The following is a 25,108-nucleotide window of genomic DNA, read 5'->3' on the forward strand; positions in this document are numbered from 1 at the left end:
AATCAGGTCCATCTCACTTATTAATTCTTGATTTTATTTCCTGCACTTTAGGAGTCTTGTTAAGGAAATCAGGGCCTAATCCAACGTGATGAAGATGGGCCTACTTTTTCCTCAGTTAGATGCAGGGTCTCTGGTCTAATTCCTAAGTTCCTGATCCACTTTGAGTTGAGTTTTGTGCATGGAGAGAGACAGGGGTTTAGTTTTTCATTTTGCTGCATATGAATTTCCAGTTCTCCCTGTCTCTCACAATGCACAAAACTCTAACTCAAAGTGGATCAGGAACTTAGGAATTTGTTGAAGAGGCTATCTTTTCTCCAATGCATGTTTTTGGTGCCTTTGCCTAGTATGAGATAACTGTATTTATGTGTCTATATCTTTCCTTGAAAAGGACTTAGATCTTTTATCTGTGTCTGTTAGTATATTTTCATTAACTGCTATCCCCCTGGGATAAGTATAAATGGATTTAAATAAATTTAAAAGAGTAGAAAATATATGTAGGATGACAGGAAGGTTTTATAGCTCCATTTATTTACTAAATTAATTGTTCTATGTTATTCATCTGAGTTGTGATCAAAATTACAGATACATATTATGACCAATATTTTATTTGTTCTTTTTTATAATTACTACAACGTCAGTCACTCAAAAGAAGGTTCTTAATTAAATATGATTTTTAAAAAATCATTGAGAAGAGATAATAAAGTATTACCAATATCCTGCTCTGTTGAAGCATCTTCTCTACCAACATATGTCTGACCTTCCTGGGAAGAAAAGTCAAAGAACACTTATTAGTGAAAACAAGAGAAGGGTTTGTCCACTTTCCATTTAAGCCCAGGCAACCTGATGAACAATGCTGGGGTAGGCCTCAGTGCAATCATGGCTCAGTCTCTGCAACAATACTGCAGTGGGGGATCCAGAAAATGATAACTTAGCAATGGTTAGGCTTCCATCTTGGCATGTATCAATAATTTGCTAGCATCAGCAATTTCATCAATGTTCCTGATCTAGGGAGCTTCTCCTCCAGAGTCCAGGGGGTTTCTTTGCATCTAAAGATATGGTACATGAGAAGGCCACAAAACTCCAGTACAGTACCATTCTCCTAAAGACAGCATTAAATTCAAGATCACAGAGACAGCCATTGATTCTGACATGGAACTCTGCCATTCAGACATGATTAACCTCCTTGGAACCAAGTCCAACAATGGGCCACACAATTTTATAATTACAACTAGGAACCAGAAAACTGTATATAAAACAAACTCCAATTATAGGAGCTTGTAACTTTTCTTCCTCTTTCTACCTTTTTGTTCCTCACTTCCCTTTTCCTGACTCTCTAAAGCAGAGGCCAAAATGAATGACTCATCATTTAACTTCAGAACTACATAAACATGGGAACTTCAAGTACCAGAGAATACCAGTGAACTGCTGAAATTCCCCAAAGGGCTCAAGAACTTGTTGTATATTCTTTAATTTAATAGTTGTATTCATGGCCATAAAGCATTATAATAAACCTTGCTAGCTTCTAAAGGGAAAACTGGAAGCAAAATGAGAATGTTCCACTTAAGCAGTTTCTACCTTCAAGTGATATAAGATGATTCCAGTACTCAGAAGGTCATCATCAATGCCAATCAAATGAGGCAGTTCAGAATCCAAAACAACTCCAATCCCCTCCTTCCTAAGAGCTAGAGTTTGTTCCTGAAATCGGGAGAAAAGGAAAAGGTTACTTTGGTGAAAGAGAACATCATATTTCATATTCCTTACATTGTTAATTGATGTCTTATTTCTTATTAAAAAACTGCAAGAAAAATGGACTTTAAACTTCATGTTGAAATCCTGGCAGGTGGTAAGCAAAGTGAACCTGAAACATATAAATAAAAAGCTCAATTTAAAATTAATTAGGCTTATAACGTGATATATAACTTTTCAAGGGCAATCTCACAGCCCATTTTCCTTAGGAAAGATTTCAGGATCACCCTGAAAGATTACTACAAAGTAATCTTTCTTCCTTCTTCAGAACCTCTGCATCACTTAAATTCTGGAAGTTTCCTTAACTGCATGTTTTTCTCTCTAGTTACTATGGTGAACTATGTGTATTCTTGAGAGCAACCCTTGCCTGTGCATTAGGTATCCCTGTACCACAGGTGACCTCAGTCTCCTGAATCAGCAACTTCTCCCACCTACTGGATCATTCTCGCACACATACAAATCTGCTATAGCTCTCCCACCAACAACCACTATCCTGATCACCTCCGTTGGCCCTACCTCTCCCTCTAACTACCACCAATATCTCCATGCCCTATGAGAGAAAATCACCGGTCAAATTTCCTTACACATGTGGCTCTCCAAGTTCTTCCCACTCTCTCTTTTGAACCCAGGAGGTGGTTTTAGACCTCTACCTACACTGACACCCTTTATCTCATCCTGACTCTTGACTCTAGCTGCCATGCACATACTGGACTCTCAAAACTGCCAAGGAAGATCTCTCCCTTAGATTCTATACTTATGTATGTGTATCTCCTATTCAATACATCTGTGGGGATTTCAAACAGGCAGCTCAAACTTAACACATTAAGAAATACAACACAAACCTGTAGACTACCACATCTCAGTAAATGCCGACCTTGAACCAAAAACCAGGGCTTTACTTTGCTTTCTTTCTTTCTCTAAACCCTATGTCTACAGTATTGATTCCTACTTTCAAAATATGCTTCATATCTAGTTAGTAATACCAAACCACCTGCACCACTTCACCCTGGCCCAAATCATCATATTTCATCTGAATTACTGCAACAACCCAGGCAATCACTTATACCCCATGTAATATATGCATAACCCAGGAGCCAAAGAGATAACAAAGCAGGTTACTCTTTTGCTCAGATCCCTTAAATCACCTCCAGTTTCACTGAGATACAAGCCCAAGTTTTCATAATGTTTTACAAGCTCAAATGCTCTCATCACCCCCTAACCTGCATTTGTCTTCCATCACTGCCCTTCCCCACCTTGCTCACTCCTATCTAGGAGCCATGATACTTTGCTGCTCCTCAAATTTGCCAGCCTGCCCCATCTTAAGGCTTGAATCACACTTTTACTTCTGCTTTTTTGACTACAGTTTCTTTTGTCATTGCTATCCCTCTCTTCCCTGAGAGCAGGGTCTCTTAATCTCCACAAAATTGACATTTATAATTTCTTTATTCTCGTGTACTAGTGGATATTTAGCAGAATCCCTGGCCACTATCCACTAAATGCTAGTAACAAACCACCCTCCCCCAAAGTGGTGACAACTAAAAACCAGACATTGCCAAATGTCCCCCTGGGGGACAAAATTGGCCCCAGTTGAAAAGTGCTTCCTGAATAGGCAATTGTGCGACCCCGGGGATCCGGGCTGACTGATTCGCCCGGCCTGCCCCGCGGCTACAGAAGGCGGGACGCCGCAGAGAAGCAATTAATTAGCAAGCAGGGAGGAAAGTAGCTGCCATTCGGTGGAACTCCGCCGGCCAAGCCCGCACTGACCCCCGGCTGAGTACGGGATTTCAGACGGGGAAGGAAGCGATACAGTCCCGTCCCCCACAACAGAAACTCCTCCGAGGCAATCAGCGGCCACCATCTTGGAGAGCTGAAGTATCCACCGCCACTCTCCGATAGACTGCAACAATAAAACAGGTCTGTGTCTCCTAGGCTCTCTTAGGCTTTCCGGGGGAGGGAGTATCAGAGTGAGCCCGAATAAAGACTAGGGGAAAACTAGAGACACCTGACCTTCAACTCCCCCTCCCATCAGCAGCCAAAACGAAACCTGCCTAGCCAGCGCTGGGGGAGGGGCAAGCAGAAAAAATCAAAACGATAGAGTGCCAGGGATCCCAATAGCCAATTGTGCGACCCCGGGGATCCAGGCTGACTGATTCGCGCAGCCTTCCCCACGGCTACAGAAGGCAGGGCGCCACAGAGAAATAATTAATTAGCAAGCAGGGAGAAAAGTGGCTGCAATTCTGTGGAATCCTGCTGGATGAGCCCGCACTGACCCCCGGACTGAGTACGGGATTTCAGAGGGGGAAGGAAGCGGTACAGTTCTATCCCCCACAACGGGAACAAAACAATAGAGTGCCGGGGTCCCCAATAGACACCCTCCACACCCAACAAACGGCAGGTCCAGAGTACAGTTTGAACTGCCGAGAGCCATCACTCGGGGGAAATCTGGTCTAGCAGGAGAAACCAAGACTAGCAGGAGAAACTAGGGGACTAGAGGCCAGGCCCTCGCGACTGGGCGGCTGGAAACCGCAGGCCTGCCGGCGACAGTTCACCCACTTCCCGCGTAACTGGGTGGTAGGAGAACGCCCGCCCGCCGGCTACTGACCACAGGATGGGGTGCCTAGAGAACGCCCACCCACCGGTGACAGCCGGCCCGCTTCGCGCGCGACTGGGTGGCTGAAGTCCACTCCCCCGCCGGCGACCGATCACCTGCCTGCTGCCTGAGATACTGGCCGGCTGGAGACTGCCCGCCTGCCTCGACGGGGAGCTGAAACCAAACAGAGACAGTCCAGTCACACAGCCCCATTAGGACACCCCAGCAAGGAGCCTGGGGCCCGTCATAACAGAGTAGTGACGTCACTGGAGCTTGGCCATCGGAATTCCTTCCCAGCAGAATCCACGTTAGCAGGCACAGTTTAACAACACAAAGAAGAAACAACAGAGTAATACAGAACCAAAACAAATCTATAGAAGAGAGCAGAAACACGGCAATCAAATAGAGCTGGAAAGTAATGTGGACAACATGAGAAAACAAGGGAAAAAAGGAGTACAAACAATACAGGACAACTTAATTCTACAGGAGGACATAGAAACATCAGAAGCAGAGATAGGGAATGAACTCAAGGCCTACCTAACTCAAATGGAAAGGAATATTAGGGAAGACATGAGACAGCAAGTCCAAGCACTAAAAGTATATTTTGAAAACAAATTAAACAAACAAATTCAAATGGCAAAGAACGAGCTCTACCAGGAGATAGAGATCTTAAAAAAAAATCAAACAATAATCCTAGAATTGCAGGAAAATATAAACCAAATTAAAAACTCAAACGAGAATATTACAAACAGACTTGATCAAGTAGAAGTCAGAACATCAGATAATGAAGACAAGGTTTATCAACTTGAAAAGAATATAATCAACACAGAAAAGATGCTTAAATCGCATGAGCAATCTACTCAAGAGATATGGGATGTCATAAAAAAACCAAATTTGAGGGTCATCGGGATAGAAGAAGGCACAGAGACTCAAACCAAAGGAATGGACAGCATATTAAATGAAATAATTCTAGAAAACTTCCCAGAGATGAAAGATGAAATGGACTGCCAAATCCTGGAAGCCTACAGGACCCCAAACATTCAAAACCATAATAGACCAACTCCAAGACATATAATTATGAAGATAGCCAACGTACAGAACAAGGAGAGAATATTAAAAGCTACAAGAGAAAAGAGGCAGATTACATTCAGGGGTAAACCAATTAGGTTAACGAATGATTTCTTATCACAGACTTTGAAAGCAAGAAGATCCTGGAACAATGTATTTCAAACGCTGAAAAATAATGGATTCCAACCAAGAATACTGTATCCACCAAAATTAAGCTTCAGATTTCACAATGAAATTAAAATCTTTCACGATAAACAAAAGCTAACAGAATTTGCAGCAAGAAAACCAGCACTGCAAAGCATTTTGAGCAAAATACTACAAGAAGAGGAATTGAAAAATAATGCCCAAAACTAACAGCAGGAGGTGTCTCAATAAAGGGGGAGGAAAATAACCAAAAAGTAAAACCAGCAAAACTAAAATAAATAAATAAAGAAGCATGACTGGAAGTACAAATCATATCTCAATTGTAACCTTAAATGTTAATGGTCTAAACTCACCAATCAAGAGACATAGGCTAGTAACCTGGATCAAAAAAACATATCCAACAATATGCTGCCTTCAAGAGACTCATATGATAGGAAAAGACATACACAGGCTGAAGGTAAAAGGTTGGGAAAAATCATACCACTCACATGGCCCTCGGAAGCAAGCAGGAGTGGCCATACTCATATCGAATAAAATCAACTTTAAACCTAAGTTAATCAAGAAGAATAAAGAAGGACACTATATCCTGTTAAAAGGAACCATCCACCAACAAGACATAACAATTATCAATTTGTATGCACCAAACAATGGAGCTGCAACGTTCATAAAACAAACTCTCCTCAAGTTCAAGAATCAAATAGACCACAACACAATAATTATGGGTGACATCAACACACCGCTCTCGCCATTAGAAAAATCCTCTAGACAAAAACTGAATAAAGAAACTATAGAACTCAACAGCACAATCAATAACCTAGACTTAACCGACATATATAGAATATATCAACCATCATCAAGTGGATACACGTTCTTCTCAGCAGCACATGGATCCTACTCAAAGATAGACCATATATTATGCCATAAGGCAACGCTTAGTAAGTATAAAGGCGTGGAGATAATACCATGCACCATATCTGAACACAATGGAATGAAATTGGAAATCAATGATAAAAGAAGGAAGGGAAAATCCTACATCACATGGAAAATGAACAATATGTTACTGAATGATCAATGGGTTACAGAAGACATAAAGGAGGAGATGAAAAAATTCTTAGAGACAAATGATAATACAGACACAACATACCGGAATCTATGGGACACAATGAAAGCAGTTTTAAGAGGAAAATTCATTTCTTGGAGTTCTTTCCTCAAAAAAAGAAATAACCAACAAATAAATGAACTCACACTATACCTTAAAAACCTAGAAAAGGAAGAGCAAAACAACAGCAAATGTAGTAGAAGACAAGAAATAATTAAAATTAGAGCAGAAATCAACAAAACTGAAACAAAAAAAAAACCATTGAAAAAATTGATAAAACTAAAAGTTGGTTCTTTGAAAAAATAAATAAGATAGACAGGCCCTTAGCCATGCTAACGAAGAGAAGAAGAGAGAGAACTCAAATTACCAACATACGGGATGAAAAAGGCAATAAATATCACAACAGACACTACAGAAATACAGAAGATAATTAGAAAGTATTTTGAAACCCTATATTCCAATAAAATAGAAGATAGTGAAGATATCGATAAGTTTCTTAAGGCATATGATCTGCCCAGATTGAGACAGGAAGACACACACAATTTAAACAGACAAATAACAAAGGAAGAAATAGAAGAAGCCATCAAAAGACTACCAACCAAGAAAAGCCCTGGACCGGATGGGTATAGAGCAGAGTTCTACAAAACCTTCAAAGAAGAATTAATACCAATACTTTTCAAGCTATTTCAAGAAATAGAAAAAGAAGGAGCTCTTCCAAATTCATTCTATGAGGCCAACATCACTGTGATCCCAAAACCACACAAAGACACTTCAAAGAAAGAAAACTACAGACCAATATCTCTAATGAACTTGGATGCGAAAATTCTCAATAAAATTCTGGCGAATCGAATACAAAAACATATCAAAAAACTTGTGCACCATGATCAAGTAGGATTCATCCCTGGGATGCAAGGCTGGTTCAATATATGGAAATCAATAAATGCTATTCACCACATCAACAGACTTAAACACAAGAACCATATGATCATCTCAATAGATGCAGAAAAAGCATTTGACAAAGTACAGCATCCCTTTATGTGCAAAACACTAGAAAAACTAGGGATAACAGGAACTTACCTCAACATTGTAAAAGCTATATATGCTAAACCTCAGGCTAGCATCATCCTAAACGGAGAAAAACTGAAGGCATTCCCTCTAAAATCTGGAACAAGACAGGGATGCCCTCTATTACCACTTCTATTCAATTTAGTTCTCGAAGTACTAGCCAGAGCAATTAGACAGACAAAAGAAATTAAAGGCATAAAAATAGAAAAAGAAGAAATTAAATTATCGCTATTTGCGGATGACATGATAATATACCTAACAGACCCAAAAGGGTCTACAAAGAAGCTGCTAGAGTTAATAAATGAATTCAGCAAAGTAGCAGGATATAAAATCAACACGCATAAATCAAAGGCATTCCTGTATATCAACAACAAAACCTCTGAAATGGAAATAAGGAAAACACTCCATTCACAATATCCTCAAAGAAAATAAGATACTTGGGAATCAACCTAACAAAAGAGGTGAAAGATCTATACAATGAAAACTACAGAACCCTAAAGAGAGAGATAGAAGAAGATCTCAGAAGATGGAAAAATGTATCCGGTTCATGGATAGGCAGAACTAACATCATCAAAATGGCGATATTACCCAAAGTTCTCTACAGGTTTAACGCGATGCCAATTAAAATCCCAACGGCATTTCTTGTTGAAATAGATAAAGCAATCATGAAATTCATATGGAAAGACAAAAGACCCAGAATAGCAAAAGCAATTCTAAGCAGGAAGAGTGAATCTGGAGGTATAGCGATACCAGAGTTCAAACTGTACTACAAAGCAATAGTAACAAAAACAGCATGGTACTGGTACCAAAACAGGCAGGTGGACCAATGGTACAGAATAGAGGACACAGAGACTAATCCACAAAGTTACAACTATCTTATGTTTGATAAAGGGGCTAAAAGCATGCAATGGAGGAAGGATAGCATCTTCAACAAATGGTGCTGGGAAAATTGGAAATCCATATGCAACAAAATGAAGTTGAATCCCTTTCTCTCGCCATCCACAAAAGTTAACTCAAAATGGATCAAGGAGCTAGATATCAAATCAGAGACGGTGCGTCTGATAGAAGAAAAAGTTGGCTCCGATCTACATATTGTGGGGTCAGGCTCCAAATTCCTTAATAGGACGCCCATAGCACAAGAGTTAATAACAAGAATCAACAAATGGGACTTACTTAAACTAGAAAGTTTTTTCTCAGCAAGAGAAACAATAAAAGAGGTAAATAGAGAGCCTACATCATGGGAACAAATTTTTACCCCTCACACCTCAGATAGAGCCCTAATATCCAGAATGTACAAAGAACTCAAAAAATTAAACAATAAGATAACAAACAACCCAATCAACAAATGGGCCAAGGACCTGAACAGACACTTCTCAGAGGAGGACATACAATCAATCAACAAGTACATGAAAAAATGCTCACCATCTCTAGCAATCAGAGAAATGCAAATCAAAACCACCCTAAGATACCATCTCACTCCAGTAAGGTTGGCAGCCATTATGAAGTCAAACAACAATAAGTGTTGGCGAGGATGTGGGGAAAAGGGTACACTTGTACACTGCTGGTGGGACTGCAAAATGGTGAGGCCAATTTGGAAAGCAGTATGAAGATTCCTGGGAAAGCTGGGAATGGATCCACCATTCTACCCAGCTATCGCCCTTCTCGGACTATTCCCTGAGGACCTTAAAAGAGCGCACTATAGGGATACGGCCACATCAATGATTATAGCGGCACAATTCACAATAGCTAGACTGTGGAACCAACCTAGATGCCCTTCAATAGATGAATGGATAAAAAAAATGTGGCATCTATACACAATGGAGTATTATGCAGCACTAAGAAATGACAAAATCATAGAATTTTCAGGGAAATGGATGGCATTAGAGCAGATTATGCTAAGTGAAGCTAGCCAAGCCCTAAAAAACAAATGCCAAATGTCTTCTTTGATATAAAGAGAGCAACTAAGAACAGAACAGGAAGGAAGAGCATGAGGAAAAGACTAATAGTAAACAAAGACGAATGGGGGGAGAGAAAGGGAGAGAGAAGGGAAAGCATATGGAAATGGTAGGAGACTTTCAATGATACACAAAATTATAAGAGGTTGTGAGGGGCAAGGGGGAGGGGGGGAAAAAGGGGAGAGAATTGAACAACAGCAGAGGAGGTAGAGAGGGAAGATGGGAGGGGAGGGGAGAGGAGGGGGGATAGTAGGGGATAGGAAAGGTAGCAGAATACAACAGTCACTAATATGCCATTATGTAATAATGTGAGTATGTAACAGTTGTGATTCTGCAATCTGTATTTGGGGTAAAAATGGGAGTTCAAAACCCAATTGAGTCTAATGTATGAAAGATGATATATCATGAGCTCTGTAATGTTTTGAACAATCAATAAGAAAAAAATAAAAAATAAAAAATAAATATTAAAAAATAAATAAATAAATAAATAAATGAAAAGTGCTTCCTTAGATACATACATAATTTGACCCATCACTACCTTCAGGTCTCTGCTCAAAGACACCTTACCTATTGCCCCATACAAAACAGCAAGTACCCACCTTCCACATGCTGATTTGTATCTCTTCTTAGCAATTATTACACATGTAGAAACTCCTCAACTAATATTTGCCAAATGAATGAGTTGATAGATCCATGGAATTCAGAGAATTTACTAGTGTGACCCCTCAGGGAAAGGGCCATATCTTAACATCAAACCCAACTGGCCCAAAATAAAAGATTTCCAAAATCAGGTTTTTAGGGAAGTCCAAGTTGGGAAGAAGACACATTCCAGAGACCAAAGGTAAAATTTCAGTCTTGATGTTGAACTCTGATGAATTCAGACTGAGTCACACCTAAGAGCATGACAGTGTGCTCAGTGACTATGGAGCAAAAAGGAGCATGTTCCAAGCTATCAACCAGGGCTTCTGGTTATGCACATTTCTGGTGAACCTCTCCCCGGCCACCCACCATAGGACAACAATGACCAAGGCTCATCTCTATATCTCAGAACTGCACAAAACATAATTGCTATTCCTTACATTCCTAGCATGGAATAACATATTTTGGTGTCATTTAAATATTCAAACAACATGCAATCTGCCATTCCTTTGGTAAAAGAGTCAGAATTTCTCAAGCCAGTGTCAAAGCAAAACTCAAATCTTGCAGACAACGGAGCTCCTATGAGATTCTAGGAGTGGGCAGTGAAGAGATAAAGGGTCTCTACAGATATTTAAGTCTCAAATGCACACCCACAGACCTGGAGTCAATAGAATGAAGGCGATGAAATGAAGTGGCAAAAAAAAAAAAAAAAGATGGTTTAAAAAAAATACACACATAAAAAGCACCACTTGAAAGAAAGCAATTTAATTTAACAACCATTAAATAGATACAGAGAAAATGACCACTGCATAACTTAGATTCAAGAAAAGGAAATGAAGCGTATCATTGTTCTTCAATTACTTCTCTTATCAGCCAGCTCTCATTCCATGGCTCAGAAGCTCAGGATCAGAGGTCAGAGACTTCAGTAACCTTGATTTACTATCCTGAGGCCTCTGCAAATCTTGGCTAAAATGAGCACTCTACATAAAACAACCCCTACTCCTACCTCTCAGACATCAGTAGAATTCATGCTTTTCTTCCTGCCCATGAAATTCAAGCAAAAGTGGGAAGTACGTGATTTCTTTTTCAAAGATATATATTATAGTAGAGAATTTAATCACACAGCTCCATTTCATGAAACAATGCCCCTATTGGAAGGTCTGGTCTCTCTGAACTTCTAGAATAGTGCACGCAAGCTAAGTAGCCCCGTGGCAATGAATTATTTCAGGCTTCTAGGTCCATATAAAAAGGAAAGTGATTATTCTCATAAGTCCAGAGGCATATGTATTTTCCTTCTGAAAAAAAAGTGGACAATAAACCATCCCTCCCCCACCCCATAAAAAAAGGCAATATTTTAAACTATAACAGTTCCTATTCAAACTAGACAAATTGCTTTGGACTACATCCAAGTTTAGTTTAATGTTCTCAAAAAAAAAAAAACACCCACTGAAAAACACTTTTTTTCTTCCTTGATGCAAGTTTCATAGACTTTGAAAAGCACTGCAAATCCATAACTCTGGAGACATTAGGTCAAAAGCATTATTTTTTCTGACCAATCCCCAATGTGATACACACACAAAAACACATAAAGCATATACTCACACACTCTTCCAGACATATAATAGGTAAAACATGAATTAAGAGAAAATTTTTCAAGATTGAGAATGGGGGCAGATGAATTTATGATTAATGCTGCCCTAAAGCTCTATGACATTCAAGCTGCATTCAACTACAAGATATTATAAAAGTGTCACCTCATAAAACTGAGAATGAAGGTTTAAATCATTGCTCAAGTGAAAAAGTAATTTCAGACAAAAATATCTTATCACGTATAAAATATTTATTGAGTGGCATCTACTGTTGTACATAATTTATGAAACACCTCTTGGATAACACGGAATACTTAGCATAGTAGAGCTGGCCACTGTCCCCAACTCCTGGCATGCTGGGTCCCAAAGAAAGAAAATAAGTGGAATTGCACATATCTTGCAATGAGACAAAGCTTTCAGTAACCAAAATTAATTGAATAAAAAAGACACTATAGACTGATTAGAAGTGTCAAAACATAAATATTATGTTCATTACATTAGCATATAATATACTCATCCTGGAGCACGGTGGCACACACCTGTAATCCCAGCAATTTAGGAGGCTAAGGCAGGAGGATTACAAGTTCAAGGCCAGCCTCAGTAATGTAGCAAAACCCTCAGCAACTTAGTGAGACCCTGTCTCAAAAAATAAAAAGGACTGGGGATGTAGCTCAGTGGTTAAATGCCTCTGGGTTAGATTCCCAATATACCTCGCCCCCCCCCCAAAAAAAAATCTTCCCTTCTACCTCCAGACACTTATTCAGTTAAAATACCCCTGAATTTAAAACACTTGTCCAATTCACAATAGCTAGACTGTGGAACCAACCCAGATGCCCTTCAATAGATGAATGGATAAAAAAAATGTGGCATTTATACACAATGGAATATAACAAAATCATGGCATTTGCAGGGAAATGGATAGCATTAGAGCAAATTATGCTAAGTGAAGCTAGCCAATCCCTAAAAAACAAATGCAGAATGTCTTCTTTGATATAAGGGGGGCAACTCAAAACAGAGCAGGGAGGAAGAGCATGAGAAGATTACTATTAAATAGGGATGAGAGGTGCATGGGAATGGGAGAGAGAAGGGGAATTGCATGGAAGATGGTAGGAGACCCTCATTGATATGCAAAATTACATATAAGATGGTGTGAGGGGGAAGAAAAAAAAGAGAAATGTGTCACAGTAGATTGGGTAGAAAGAGGGCAGGGGAGGGGAGGGGAGGGGGGTTGGAAGGGTAGCAGAATACAATAGACACTAGTATGGCCCTATAAATGTGGCTGTATAACCAATGTGCTCCTGCAATCTGTACACGTGGAAAAATAAGATTACATACCCCATTTGAATCAAATGTATGATATGTCAAGATTATTGTAATGTTTTGAGCAACTAATAAAAAAAATTTAAAAAAATAAAATAAAACACTTGTCCAGTGCTGGGACTGACACAAAATCACCTATGCTGCATTCTGGGGGCTGTGGTGAGTTGCAAAGAGGGCTGCCTAGATTCTGGGGGTAATCTGACTCACTAGTAGAATCCTTTGTAACCACCATAACTAAGCGTTTTAGTCATCTTTTGTGCCACTGTGACCAATATGCTTAATAAGAACAACATAGTGGAGAAAAAGTTTATTTTGCCTCACTGTTTCCAGTCCATGGTTGGTCAATTCCATTGCTCTGGGCCCAGAGTGAGGCAGAACATCATGGTGGAAGGGTATGGTAGAGGAAAGCAGCCCAGGCCATGGCAATCAGGAAGTAGAGAAATTTCTGCTTACCAAGAAAAAAAAAATATAAACCCCTAGTGACCTACTTTCTCCAGCCACACCCTACCAGCTTATAATTACTGCCGAATTAATCCATCAATGCATTAATTCACCAATTAGTTTACACCTTTCATGATCTAATCATTTCACCTCTAATAGTCTTGTGCTGTCTCACACATGAGCTTTTGGGGGACACCTCATATTTAAACAATAACACTGACTATTATTGCATTGAGCAGGATTCTACCTGCTCAATTATTCTTTTAATCAGAACTATATCCTTAGTATCTAGCACTGTTGCCTTACAAAACTCAATGACTTTCTTGAATAAATGAGTAAGTGAAACTAACTGGGTTAGGCATGTAGCTTAGTGGAAGAATGTATGTTTAGCATGCATAAGGTCTGGGGTTCCATTCCCCAAACCAAAAAAAAAAAAAAAAAACTCAAAGATAAAAACCTATCTTATATATTTATTTTTTCCTTTTGGGAAGCCCACCTTAGAGCTAGATTTGAGTTGAAAAAACTAGGGAAACATTGGCAATTAGTCTGCTCTGCTTTAATTAAGAGAACTCTAAAAGTGGAAATTATATTTCCTCACACTGAGTATGTTTGGTGAATACAGCTGCTGCAGGCATACAGTAATCATTGAATAGGTACTATTTACTTGGTACTATTATGAGTGATTTTTAAGTGTAATTTTTTTTTTTTTAGTACAAACACCCAGAAATTCAATGTTGGAATCTTTCTGTGGAAATTTATGCTATGGCAAATTATATATTGCACTAACTAGCAATGACTCACATCTATAAAGTGCATTTAACTTCTGCAACCCTGAGCAAAAATCACTTAGCAAAAGTGGGGGAGGAGTCACAAGTGGGTTAAATCAGCACCCAGCATGATGACCAGAGGGAGAGAAAATATCAAGCAGACAGGAAGACTTCTATAAAAAATACAATTATCCTGTAGCAGAGCTACTTTTAAATTAAGTAAAAACTGCATGTGATTTTATTGAAATTTAACAGATGGCAAAGAAACTCAAATATTTGTCGTATTTCAATGAAATGTTTCTTTTTCACAAGCTATTCACTGTGTATACAAATTGTTCACGCGAGTTTTGATTTTAAGCACCATTACCCAAGTTTGCACCTGTTTGGGAGTATTTGCCTCCTTTGACACCTGAATGACATCACAGCTGTGTCAACATGGAGCCACATGTTGGGTCACATTTCCTTTCCCTTGAGATGTTGAAGACATGGCTCTGTGGATTCACAAATTGAATACTACTCAAGGAAATATTAAGCTAGTCTGACTTTTAGTCTATGACAGATAATTTGGTTTTCTGCCTGGGTGTTTAAAGAATTTTTCCTTTATCCTTGAAATTCAACAGCTTGGTTCAGATAGATCTGTGTTGAACATTTTGTACTCTACATTTTCCTGGAAAACAACATTTTCTCCTTATCTGTAGATTCAGTTCTTTTATTTACTCTTTCATTTCACAAAGTTGTCTTATTTTATTTTCCATATTCTGTTTCATTTGTTGACTGTCTACTTTAGTAACACCAATTACTCTTCTATTATGCTTTGTCCTTTATATCTTTTAGCTTCTGATTGCTCTAATATCTTGATCATTTCATTTGTGTTCACTGACATTATACAGCATTTACTCTCTTAGTAACTTGATTTTCAGTGGCATCTACTCTTTTCCTTCCATGTTCCTAATTTTATTTATTAGTCCTGTAATGATGTTGTTTCGACCTCAAAATCTTTCTTTAGTCTGCAATCTGCCTTTTTTCATCTCATTCTGCTTTTTATTATCATCTTTCTTTGTTTATTGAATTCATGTTTCTCATTAACTTGTTCCATTGAATAAAACAATTGTAAGGAATTATTATCCTTTAAGATCTGTTTTCATGGAGATTAGAATCTTCTGTCTTTTGCATGCCGTATTTCCTTTCTCTCTCCCTCCCTCTCTCCCTTTCTTTTTCTCAGTCTATCCATTCACCCATGGCTACAGTTAGGTTTATTATGGTCCTACTTCTTTTCTTTACCTTGCAGATGCTTAGATGTATCTTTCCAGAAAATCCCATATGCTCTAACACAGGAACCTTGTCCAGTTGCAAAGGATCTTTCACAGTTAGAAGGCTGAGTAAGTCTGAGTTCTACCCACTTTTCTCTAGCCAGATGCAACAACAGAGAGCTAGGGGATTTCAACTAAGGAACTGTAAAGCCTTTATTTCAGTGTCTGGGCTCTGCCCTCTTTTACCAAAAGTTGTTAAATACCCTGACCAGGTGCCTTCCTCCTACTTGGGAAGAGAGAGGGAAGCAAGTCCACAAGCTTCCCTCTGTTTCACCAGGCCTTGCTTCGAGAGAGCATCAATTCTGCCTTTCACTTTGTCCCAGATCCACCATCAGTCACTGATATTCCTTCTCAATATGAATAGGAAAATCAAATTGTTCCTCCCAAGATTAAGGACGCTGAGGAGGGTTTTAGAATCCCCCCAGACTCAGCTTATGAGGTGCAGGCTTAGAAGCATCACATCTAAATCTCCCCTTTCCCTCAGTGGCCAGCACATGACCTTCCTCATCTGCTTCCTCTTAATGATTTCATAGTCACTGCTGCAGGCCTATATGTTCGTTTTGCTACTTATTACTATTTACTCCTTTCCTTGAATATCTATGATGTTGCCTCCAATGCCTCTTTAGCACTGAAGTCAAGAATAGTATCTTCAACAAGCTACAAAAAAGGAGGAAAATGGGGGAGCTTGAGATGTGGGATATTTCTTAAGCTGGAAACATGAGCATAAACCCAAAGAACCACTGGACATCCAGTTGAACTGATAAACCTGGAAACATGGTATGGAAAGCCAGGCAGATGGGTTACTACTTGATTCAAAGACTGGAAAACTACTGAGACTTCTGAAAATGGAAGTTGGCTGAGTCGTCAGAAGACTGAATCTGACAAAGATGTGTAGGATGAATAGGAATAAAGGGAGAGGGGAAATGGTATTAGAAAGGAAACAGAGCTTAAGAGGCACTGCAAGTAGATGGACTGTGTGACAAACAGTTTAGAAAGACTGACCTTAAGAAAAGGCATTTTCAACTGTTTTATTCCTCTTAATGAGAAATATGGAAATTGGAAAGTTGCAAGAAAATCTGATATACATGCAAAAGAGATTTATTGCTAGGGAAAAAAAAAAAAACCTGACATTTCCTTGTAATACTTTCCATGTAGCTCAGTAAGTAGACAGTGTGTTTTTAAAGAAAAAAAAAACACTAATTTGACTGGAAATTGTTGTCTAGTAACTTACTTTTAAAAAATAATATACAAATGCTTTTCTTGTCACAAGAAAAAAAATTAGCCTGAAATCTTAAAAGCATATTACAAGCTGGCATTTTCCCAAAAACTATTGTTTCTTATGTATTATTTTTTACATAGAAAGACTTTTATCTCCTAACAGAGAAATGAAATAGTTGCCAAAATTACTGAGACTGAGAAGTCAATGAAGCAATCAACTGCCTCGACTATGAAAGTGCTTTCTACATGAAATCTGAGCAAGCCATAATGAAAAGAGATAGAGTGCCCTTCATAATCCTGCAGGAAGTAACTTTTTAATTTTTGATATGTCCCCAAAGAGAATGATGGAGTGAATACAAATAGCATTTGCAGGCATGTTCTATGTCCCTGTAAAGCTGATAGAGAAGAATCCTTCACTTGAGAATCCCCCCAGACTCAGCTTATAAGGTTCAGGCTTAGAAGCATTGCATCCAAATCTTCAAATGAAGATTCTTCAAGTAAAGGCTTTGTTAATTATACCATTTGAATCATAATCATGTTTTAAAATAAAGAAGAAGAAATATAACAGTTTATGAAAGTTAAGAACAAATGCACCAGGGATTAGCCTGTATTAAAACTAGGCTCTTAGAAGGAAAAGGCCCAGGTGGGAAGGCAGACAGCAATCCATGTGCTGAAAAAGAGAACAAGAATCAAGTGGGTCAACCTGGAGTCACCCTTTACCTCTCTCTCAGTCTCAAACCACACAACCAGACCATCAGTGAGTCAGACTGGCTCCATTTGCATGATGTGGCCTAAATTACCCACAACTTCCTGTCTCTACTGATGGTCTCAGCTAGCTCCCTCTTCTACCTGGAATCTCTACTGATCTTTCTGCTTCTTCTCTTGTTACCCTACAATCTATTCACTATATGGCAGCCAGAGGCATCTTTTCAAAACCTCAAGAGACCAGGGGTAAAACCCCATAGTGGTTTCCCAATGCATTTAGAATTAAGATGGCCTCCACATCTCACTTAATTTTTCCCCACCCACCCCTCCGACCTCATCCTCCCTCCACATGCCTTACAATACTCCAGACACAGAGGCTCCTCATTCATATTGTGAAGCCCCCCTCCAAGTGTAGTTCTGTTTACCTGGGCGATTCCCCTTGACCCCAGCTGCCCGTGGCTTGTCCTTCTTGTTAATCTGCCCTTTTCACACACACACTGCCTCTTCTCTTAGGGATCAGAGACACCAGTGAGAGAGACGAATGAGATCCTTACTCAGATGATGTTTACGTCCTTTGCAGGCACACTCTATATTCTACATGGTTCACTATTTTCAGAGCACTCAAGGCTATCAAAATTATCTCATACAATGATTTACTGTCTGTCTGCCCCTCCAGAAAGCAAACAGTGGGTCTAAATCAACATTTCATCCCAGGGAAGACCGATCAGGATGTGGTCAGTGAGGAACAAACCACAGAACAGTCTCTGTTTCAGTAAGTGGCCAAGACTGTCTCTATCAGTCCTGTTTTTATTCTCCTTGCCAGGCAAAAGCAGCTCTTAAACCCCAAAACAATAATTAAAATAGCCAAAGTTAGAATCTAATAAGGGAAACTTGCTTAAATGTTAACATTTGATTCTCAATGACTAGCATCCCAATTTAATATGTCTAGAAAAATGTGTAGCTAGCATTGCTAAGTTGATATAGGATCAGCACCAACTGTATCATAGAAATTGAACTAGGAATGCAAAAGGCTTGCTTTTTCTATAGCTTTGAAACAACTCATAATTATCATGCCTATGGTAAAAAGAAGCACATTTGACAGAAGGTAACTAAAATTCACAAGGGCAAAACTGGGAAGAGAATGATCTGGCTCCCACCTACCCTATGGTACTAACAAACCAAAATTCCTGGCATACTGGAAGTCAGCCCCCAACCAGTAAATATAATTAATATTGTCCTTTTAATGAACAGAAACTCTTGGGGCAGTTAAATTTCCACTAGAGTTCTCACTGCAAAAACATCATTCTTTATTTAAACACTACACGCTAACTGTTGGCATGCAGTTCAGAGAAGATGCTGTGTAGATCTTTTTGATGAAACAGTCCTCTTTGCTGAGCAAATCATCCAGATGTCGGTATTTAAATTATGCAAAATACATAATACCAATTAAAGAAATTATGTGTGAAAATATGCAGGAGCAAATTTCCTCACATTAATATTTAACTAGACTTTTTAAGTAGAGCAAGATCTTATGATCACAAGTACTTTAGTATATTTGACCTAAATGGAAGCTGAAAATATCTAGAAGGGTTCATCAGACAATTCTACAAGGGCATTTCCTATGTAGTAGAAATTTTACCATATAGACAGTAAATGAAAGATTCTTTTAAGTGGAATGTTGTATCCCAGAAGGCATCAGTATAACAATGGCCTTTAACTCTGGTCTAAAAGCTGACCTGCTCTTATTTCTCACCTACCAAAATATGCAAGCTCATCTCTATTTCCCAGCCTTTGCTCCAGGGAAAAAAGTAGCTCTCCTGTTCCCAATCTGACCTTTCCTTCCCCTCCCTCAGGAAACAGTTGGACTCTGTTCTGATCCACTGAGGCCCTTTCCTCTGCATTGACCACAGCTTCTGGCCTAATTACTTGGATCTTAGTTATACATAAACCAGTGACTTTATGTTCATACCTCACTAGTTTCTTCTGCTTAGACCAGTGGATTATCCAAGGAGCTTTCAAAAAGTACTATGCCAAAGCCCATCCCTGGTCCTTTAAATGAGTACGTCAAGGAAAGGGACTGGGGAAAAGGTTGTTTTTTGTTTTTGTTTTGCTTTAAACTCCCAGGTATTCTGCATCCAGGATTGAGCCATAAGTCTGTATTCTCCAAACAACCAACATGTCTATTCTTCTGTGTGCATTTTGTGATTCCTCAAAAGGACAAATAATGGGACATAACTCCCTCATTCCTCAGTTGGCCTCTTCTATGATTCACTCGACCAATGGCTAAAGAGCATCTGCTAATTGTCAGCTACTAAATTAGGGATATATTGGTGTGTGAAACACACACACTCCTACAGGTTATCTATACCTACAACTTTAGATCTGGATCTATATCTACTTATATGTAAAGATACACCCATGTTATATCAACATATCTATAGGTATATCTAGGCATCAATGTAGTAATCTTTAAATAGACTTATCTATGTTTACTGAGTTAGCTTTACATTGCTGTGACCAAAAATACCTGACAAGACCAACTTAGAAAAGGAAAGGTTTATTCTGGCTCATGATTTCAGAGGTTCATTCCATGGACAACTCTATTACTCTGGGCCCAAGGTGAGGCAGAACATCATGGCAGAAGGCTGTGGTAGAGGAGGTAGGTCACTGGGCAGAGGAAGCGTCCTAGAAGTGTTCATATTCCTTGCAGCCCCTACACACACACACACACACACACACACACACACACCCCTACCCCTCCCTCCCTCTCTCTCTCTCTCTCTCTCTCTCTCTCTCTCTCTCTCTCTCTCTCTCTCCTCTCCCCCTTCCCCTCTCTGTTTCATGGCCAACATGACACAAACAGCTTTCCTCCACTGCTGCCCTTCTACCATGGCATTCTGTATCACTTCAGGTCAAAAGCAGTAGTGCACCAACCATGGACTGAACTTTTGAAACTGTGAGCCAAAATAAACTTTTTCTCCTTTAAGTTGGTCATGTCAGGTGTTTTGGTCACACTGATGAAAACCTAACACACACAGAAATTGGCCCTGAGAAGTGAGGGCGTGACCATGAATAAACTGTCATTCAGAAATCCCTAGATCTGGACGGCAGGGGGAGTTTGGAAAAGTTAGGAGATACAGGTTAGAGAACCCTTAGAATGTTGTAAAGAGAACTTAATGGGCAATTCTGGTGGGAGCACAGAAAAGCAGAAGGCTAATGGGAGTGCAGGCAGTAAAGACTGTGCTCATGAAGTTTCAGAGGGAAACAGGGACTCTATTGGAAATTGGACTGGACGGCATTCATGTTATATTGTGGTTAAAAAAAAAAAAAAAAAAAACTTGCCTGCATTATGCCCATGGCCTGAGACTATATGAGGACAAATTTAAAGGTGATAAATTAATCTGGTAGAGGAAATTTCAAGGTAGCACAGCATCCAGGCATGGCGTGGATATTATGAGAATAAGGAGCAAACAGGAGAGAGAAAAATTTGAAAAGCTTGCAATTTGACCAGAAAAGTGCATGCATGCAAAACTGGGGCTGAGAAAGGTGTGGTTGTTGAAGAAATTACTACCACTAAAGAGAAGTTAAGTACTTTGTACAGAGGCTATAGGAAAAATAACTTGAGAGCATCTCAGGAATCAGCAAGACCACACCCTCTGCAGGATCAAAGGAATAAAAGTGAAAACTCACTTAAAAGACCACGGAGGCACCCTGCCGCAGTCCGGCTGCAGTAAAATAACCTGGGGGGGGGGGGGGACGAGCAACTTGTGTACATTGATACAGCAGGAGTGGGAGCCGTTTATTGTAGGACAGGAGGGGTATATATACATTACACACAGCTTATCTTAATTAACATAAACTAGATACAGCAGTCAACCAATAAGGAATCTCCACACTTAATGGCTCGCTGGTGTTACTTCACAAACCACTCCCTCTGGCAAAATTCCAGGCGCCATCCTGACTTGTTTACAGATTCTAACAGCACTCTGCTTACACAGGGTACCCAGAAAGTTGATTCCTCAAGATTCAAATCACCATGCTCAACCACCCAGGCAATCAGAGGCTGCTGCAGCCATGGTCCAAGGGAGCCCAGGAATGCAGGAACAGTGTGTACATTATATATATACATACATATGTATATATAATATATGCACATACATACATATACAAACATACATATACACACACGTGTGTATGTATGTGTGTGTGTGTGTATATATATATATATATATATATATATATATATATATAAATGCAGAAATTTTCAGAGGTAGAATGATTAGACTATGAGAGCTATAATTTAATTGGTCCATCTTAGTTTGAATAGACTAACTAGGTGGTAACTGCAGGCAGGTGGGGCATGGTTAGAGGAGGTGGGTCATTGGGCCATGCCCTGGAAGGGTTCATCTTCCCTGCAGTCCCCTCTCTCTACTTCCCAGCCACCATGAGGTAAGCAGATTTCCTTCACAATCCCACCTTCTGAAGTGAGGTTCTGCCTCACCTTGGGCCCAAACAATGGAGTCAGCTAACCATGGATTGAACCTCTGAAACTATGAGACCAAAATAAATATTTCCTACTACTCTAAATTGTTCTCCTTCAGCATTTTGGTCATAGAAAACATAGCATATCTATCAATGTTATAGAGTGTAGATATTATCATTAACATCCATCTCTTGTTATCTTTCATTAGCATAAATAATCAGAATTACCAAAAAACAAACATAAACCCTGAAATCTACAGCCAGTATTTTGGTTCATCCAAAAAGCTAAGGTTCAGGTATATGACCATTTCAAATACTATTTAATTCAACAAAATCCTAAGTCATGCGGAATTTGGATAGACTTCCATAGCTATGGCAAAATTCAGCTCCACTGGGCGAGCCTAGACACTAGCAGACTGCCGATGTCTAGTTATAGATTGCATGTCCTTGCCCCTGAATTTCACTTAATAACTCAGTGAAGCACACCAGGAAATAAAATGGAGTGCCATAGGAACACTGGGAGGTGTCTGTTTCCAAACTGTCGTAAGAAAAGCTATTGCTTTCTTCCTTTGGGCAATATAATAAATTAGCTTGATGTCCACTCTTCAGGGGACTCAGTACCATTAGATCCACCCTACAAAGGCAGAAGCCAAAGTCAGATGGCAATTCCAGTGTCCAGGATCCCAGTTACCCCACAGATTAATATTTGGAAAGGTCTATAACCAGTAAGAAAAAGGGGGCTCAGTGTAATTGCCCAGAAATGTTACAGATGAAAAGCACACTGTTGGATTTCAGAGTAGTACTGTAGAGCAGGTAAACTACCAAGGCCCATTGAGTTTTAGACATAAGGCAACTGAGACTTTAAAGGAATAACATCATCTTCTGAAACCATGAGCTACTCAGGTGGTTGCTAAACTCAGAACAGTTCTTCTAAGTCCATGCTGCCACACTTCTTCATGCTGTCCCTATAGCCCACACATAAAAGCTCATACATTCTCATGTGCTACACCTATACTTATAACCATCCACATTTGAAAATCTGAGTTATTGTCTTTTTTGCTGGGGGTGGGAGGCAGTGCTAGGAATGAACACAGGGTCTTGTACACAGTAGTCAAGCAGTCTGCACTGAGCTACAAATATAGCTATGAATTCTTTATGTCTTCTATGTATACCACAAATGAAAGGGAATGTTAAAAGGTAAAGAAACACCACTTAAATATCAATAAGCTCTGAGGTATCACTATAATTTCCATGTTTAAAGCAAAGTTTTAAATCATGACACACAAAAATGTTAAACTTGTTTCAGATGATTAAATATAGGAAATCATGTCTCTGTTTGACTTAATATAGTTAGGATAGAATGTGGCATATATGAAAAGGCACATGTCATGTTCTTCAAAAATAATTTTTGATAACAAATAACAATACAACTTAAAAGCATCCATCAAATTGCATAAAAAAGATCTCAATTTCTGTTAAAAGTGTATGCATGCATGCATATAAATGATTCACATACATATATGCATGTTATTAGTCTGTTTGGACTACTATAACAAAATACCAGAAATGGGGTGTTTTAAACAACAGACATTTAGTTTTCATAGTTCTAGAGGCTGGGAAGTCTAAGATCAAGGTGCTGACAAGGTGGGTTTCAATTGGAGGCCTCACTCTGGGCATACAGGAGGCCATCATTTACTGGGTACTCATATGGCCTTTCTATGATGTTTGTGCAGAGAGGGATCTCTCTCTTCCTCTTCTAAGATTACCTGTTCTCCTGATTTGGGCCCCCTCCTTAGGACCTCACTTAACCTCAATTACCTCTGAAAGGCCCTATCTCCAAATGCAGTCACATTGGATGTTAAAGCTTCAGCATATGAATTTTGGAGGGAAACAACTCAATGCAGAACATGTGTGAGTGTATTTACATGTTACATGTTAATATACAGATAAGTATTTAATTTTTATAATGCATTTACATATAGGATATATTAGAAATACTATAAATAAATATGAGAAAGAAGAGAGGAGATGAGACAGACTGAGCTTGAGTAGATCTATTCCAGAAAATACTTCAAAACATAATCAGAGGTTATCTCTGGCTAAGGTTTCCTTTTATAGTTTTTTCACATTCCAAATTTCTTACGACAAACATACTTGTAACCAAAATAATACAGTGCAATAGAGATTTGAAAAAATAAAGGAGCATATTTCCATATAAAATTCTTTAAACTTATTTTACTTAATGTATTTTCATTCGTTTTACTTAAAATATGTTTTACTTAACCTTAAGTCTAATTTCAAGGCTGAATTTTTTTTTTAACTAGCTACACATGACAGTACATATTGTATGTTATACAAAATGTGGAAGCTAGAACTCTAAAATGATGAAATTTTAAAAAAGGCAAACATGCATTAGCCAAAATTAATGACCAGATCGCTAAAGCACTCAATTAAGAAAATCTTCAGGTATCTGGAAGCAAAGGAATTTTCGGCCGCCTTTTATTAACAGAAATCACACTTAAAAGACCCATTTATGTTTTCAGGAAAAATCTACCAGACATCAGAAACTCACTTGTGAAAATAAAATTTTAAATTCTATACATGAAGTCCTAACATTGCCTTGGCATGATGCTATGACATCACTACATCAGGGTGCCTAGCTCTACTAATTATGCAGGAAACAAACAAATAATAAAGCAAAGATCCTCCAGTTTTTTTGCAATATGCTATTTAATCATTTTTTACATAAAATGGAAGGCAGGCGAGAAAACAATATTAGGAGACCTCCTTGAACAGGAAAAAGGGGAGTGGAAGAATGGCGGTTAATTCCTCAATTTGGTGATTTCATTTGTTTCTGGGCCACTTAAGCCAGGATCCTTAACTGAAGCAAATTTAGGAAAAATGGTGGAAGGGATGAAAAAGGAAGAAAATGGAAAGAGACTGACTTCCGGTTTCTCACAGTTTGCTTCT

The 25,108-nt window shown here is 39.0% G+C and overlaps 1 protein-coding gene across 4 annotated transcripts in view; it reads right to left on the reverse strand.

The window, feature by feature from the left end:
• KIF16B (kinesin family member 16B) overlaps positions 1 to 25,108 on the reverse strand; it is a 311,644-nt gene that overhangs the window by 159,170 nt on the left and 127,366 nt on the right. For all 4 annotated transcript variants that reach the window (XM_081289710.1, XM_081289711.1, XM_081289713.1 and 1 more), the window contains exons 13-14: positions 1,576 to 1,695; positions 710 to 761 (exon numbers count right to left, since the gene is read on the reverse strand). In XM_081289710.1, the coding sequence (XP_081145836.1) occupies positions 710 to 761; positions 1,576 to 1,695 (172 nt within the window). The remainder of the gene's footprint in view (positions 1 to 709; positions 762 to 1,575; positions 1,696 to 25,108) is intronic.

This window comes from Spermophilus citellus (genome assembly GCF_964194105.1).
Source record: "Spermophilus citellus genome assembly, chromosome: 4".
In the NCBI taxonomy this organism is placed as follows: Eukaryota; Metazoa; Chordata; class Mammalia; order Rodentia; family Sciuridae; genus Spermophilus; species Spermophilus citellus.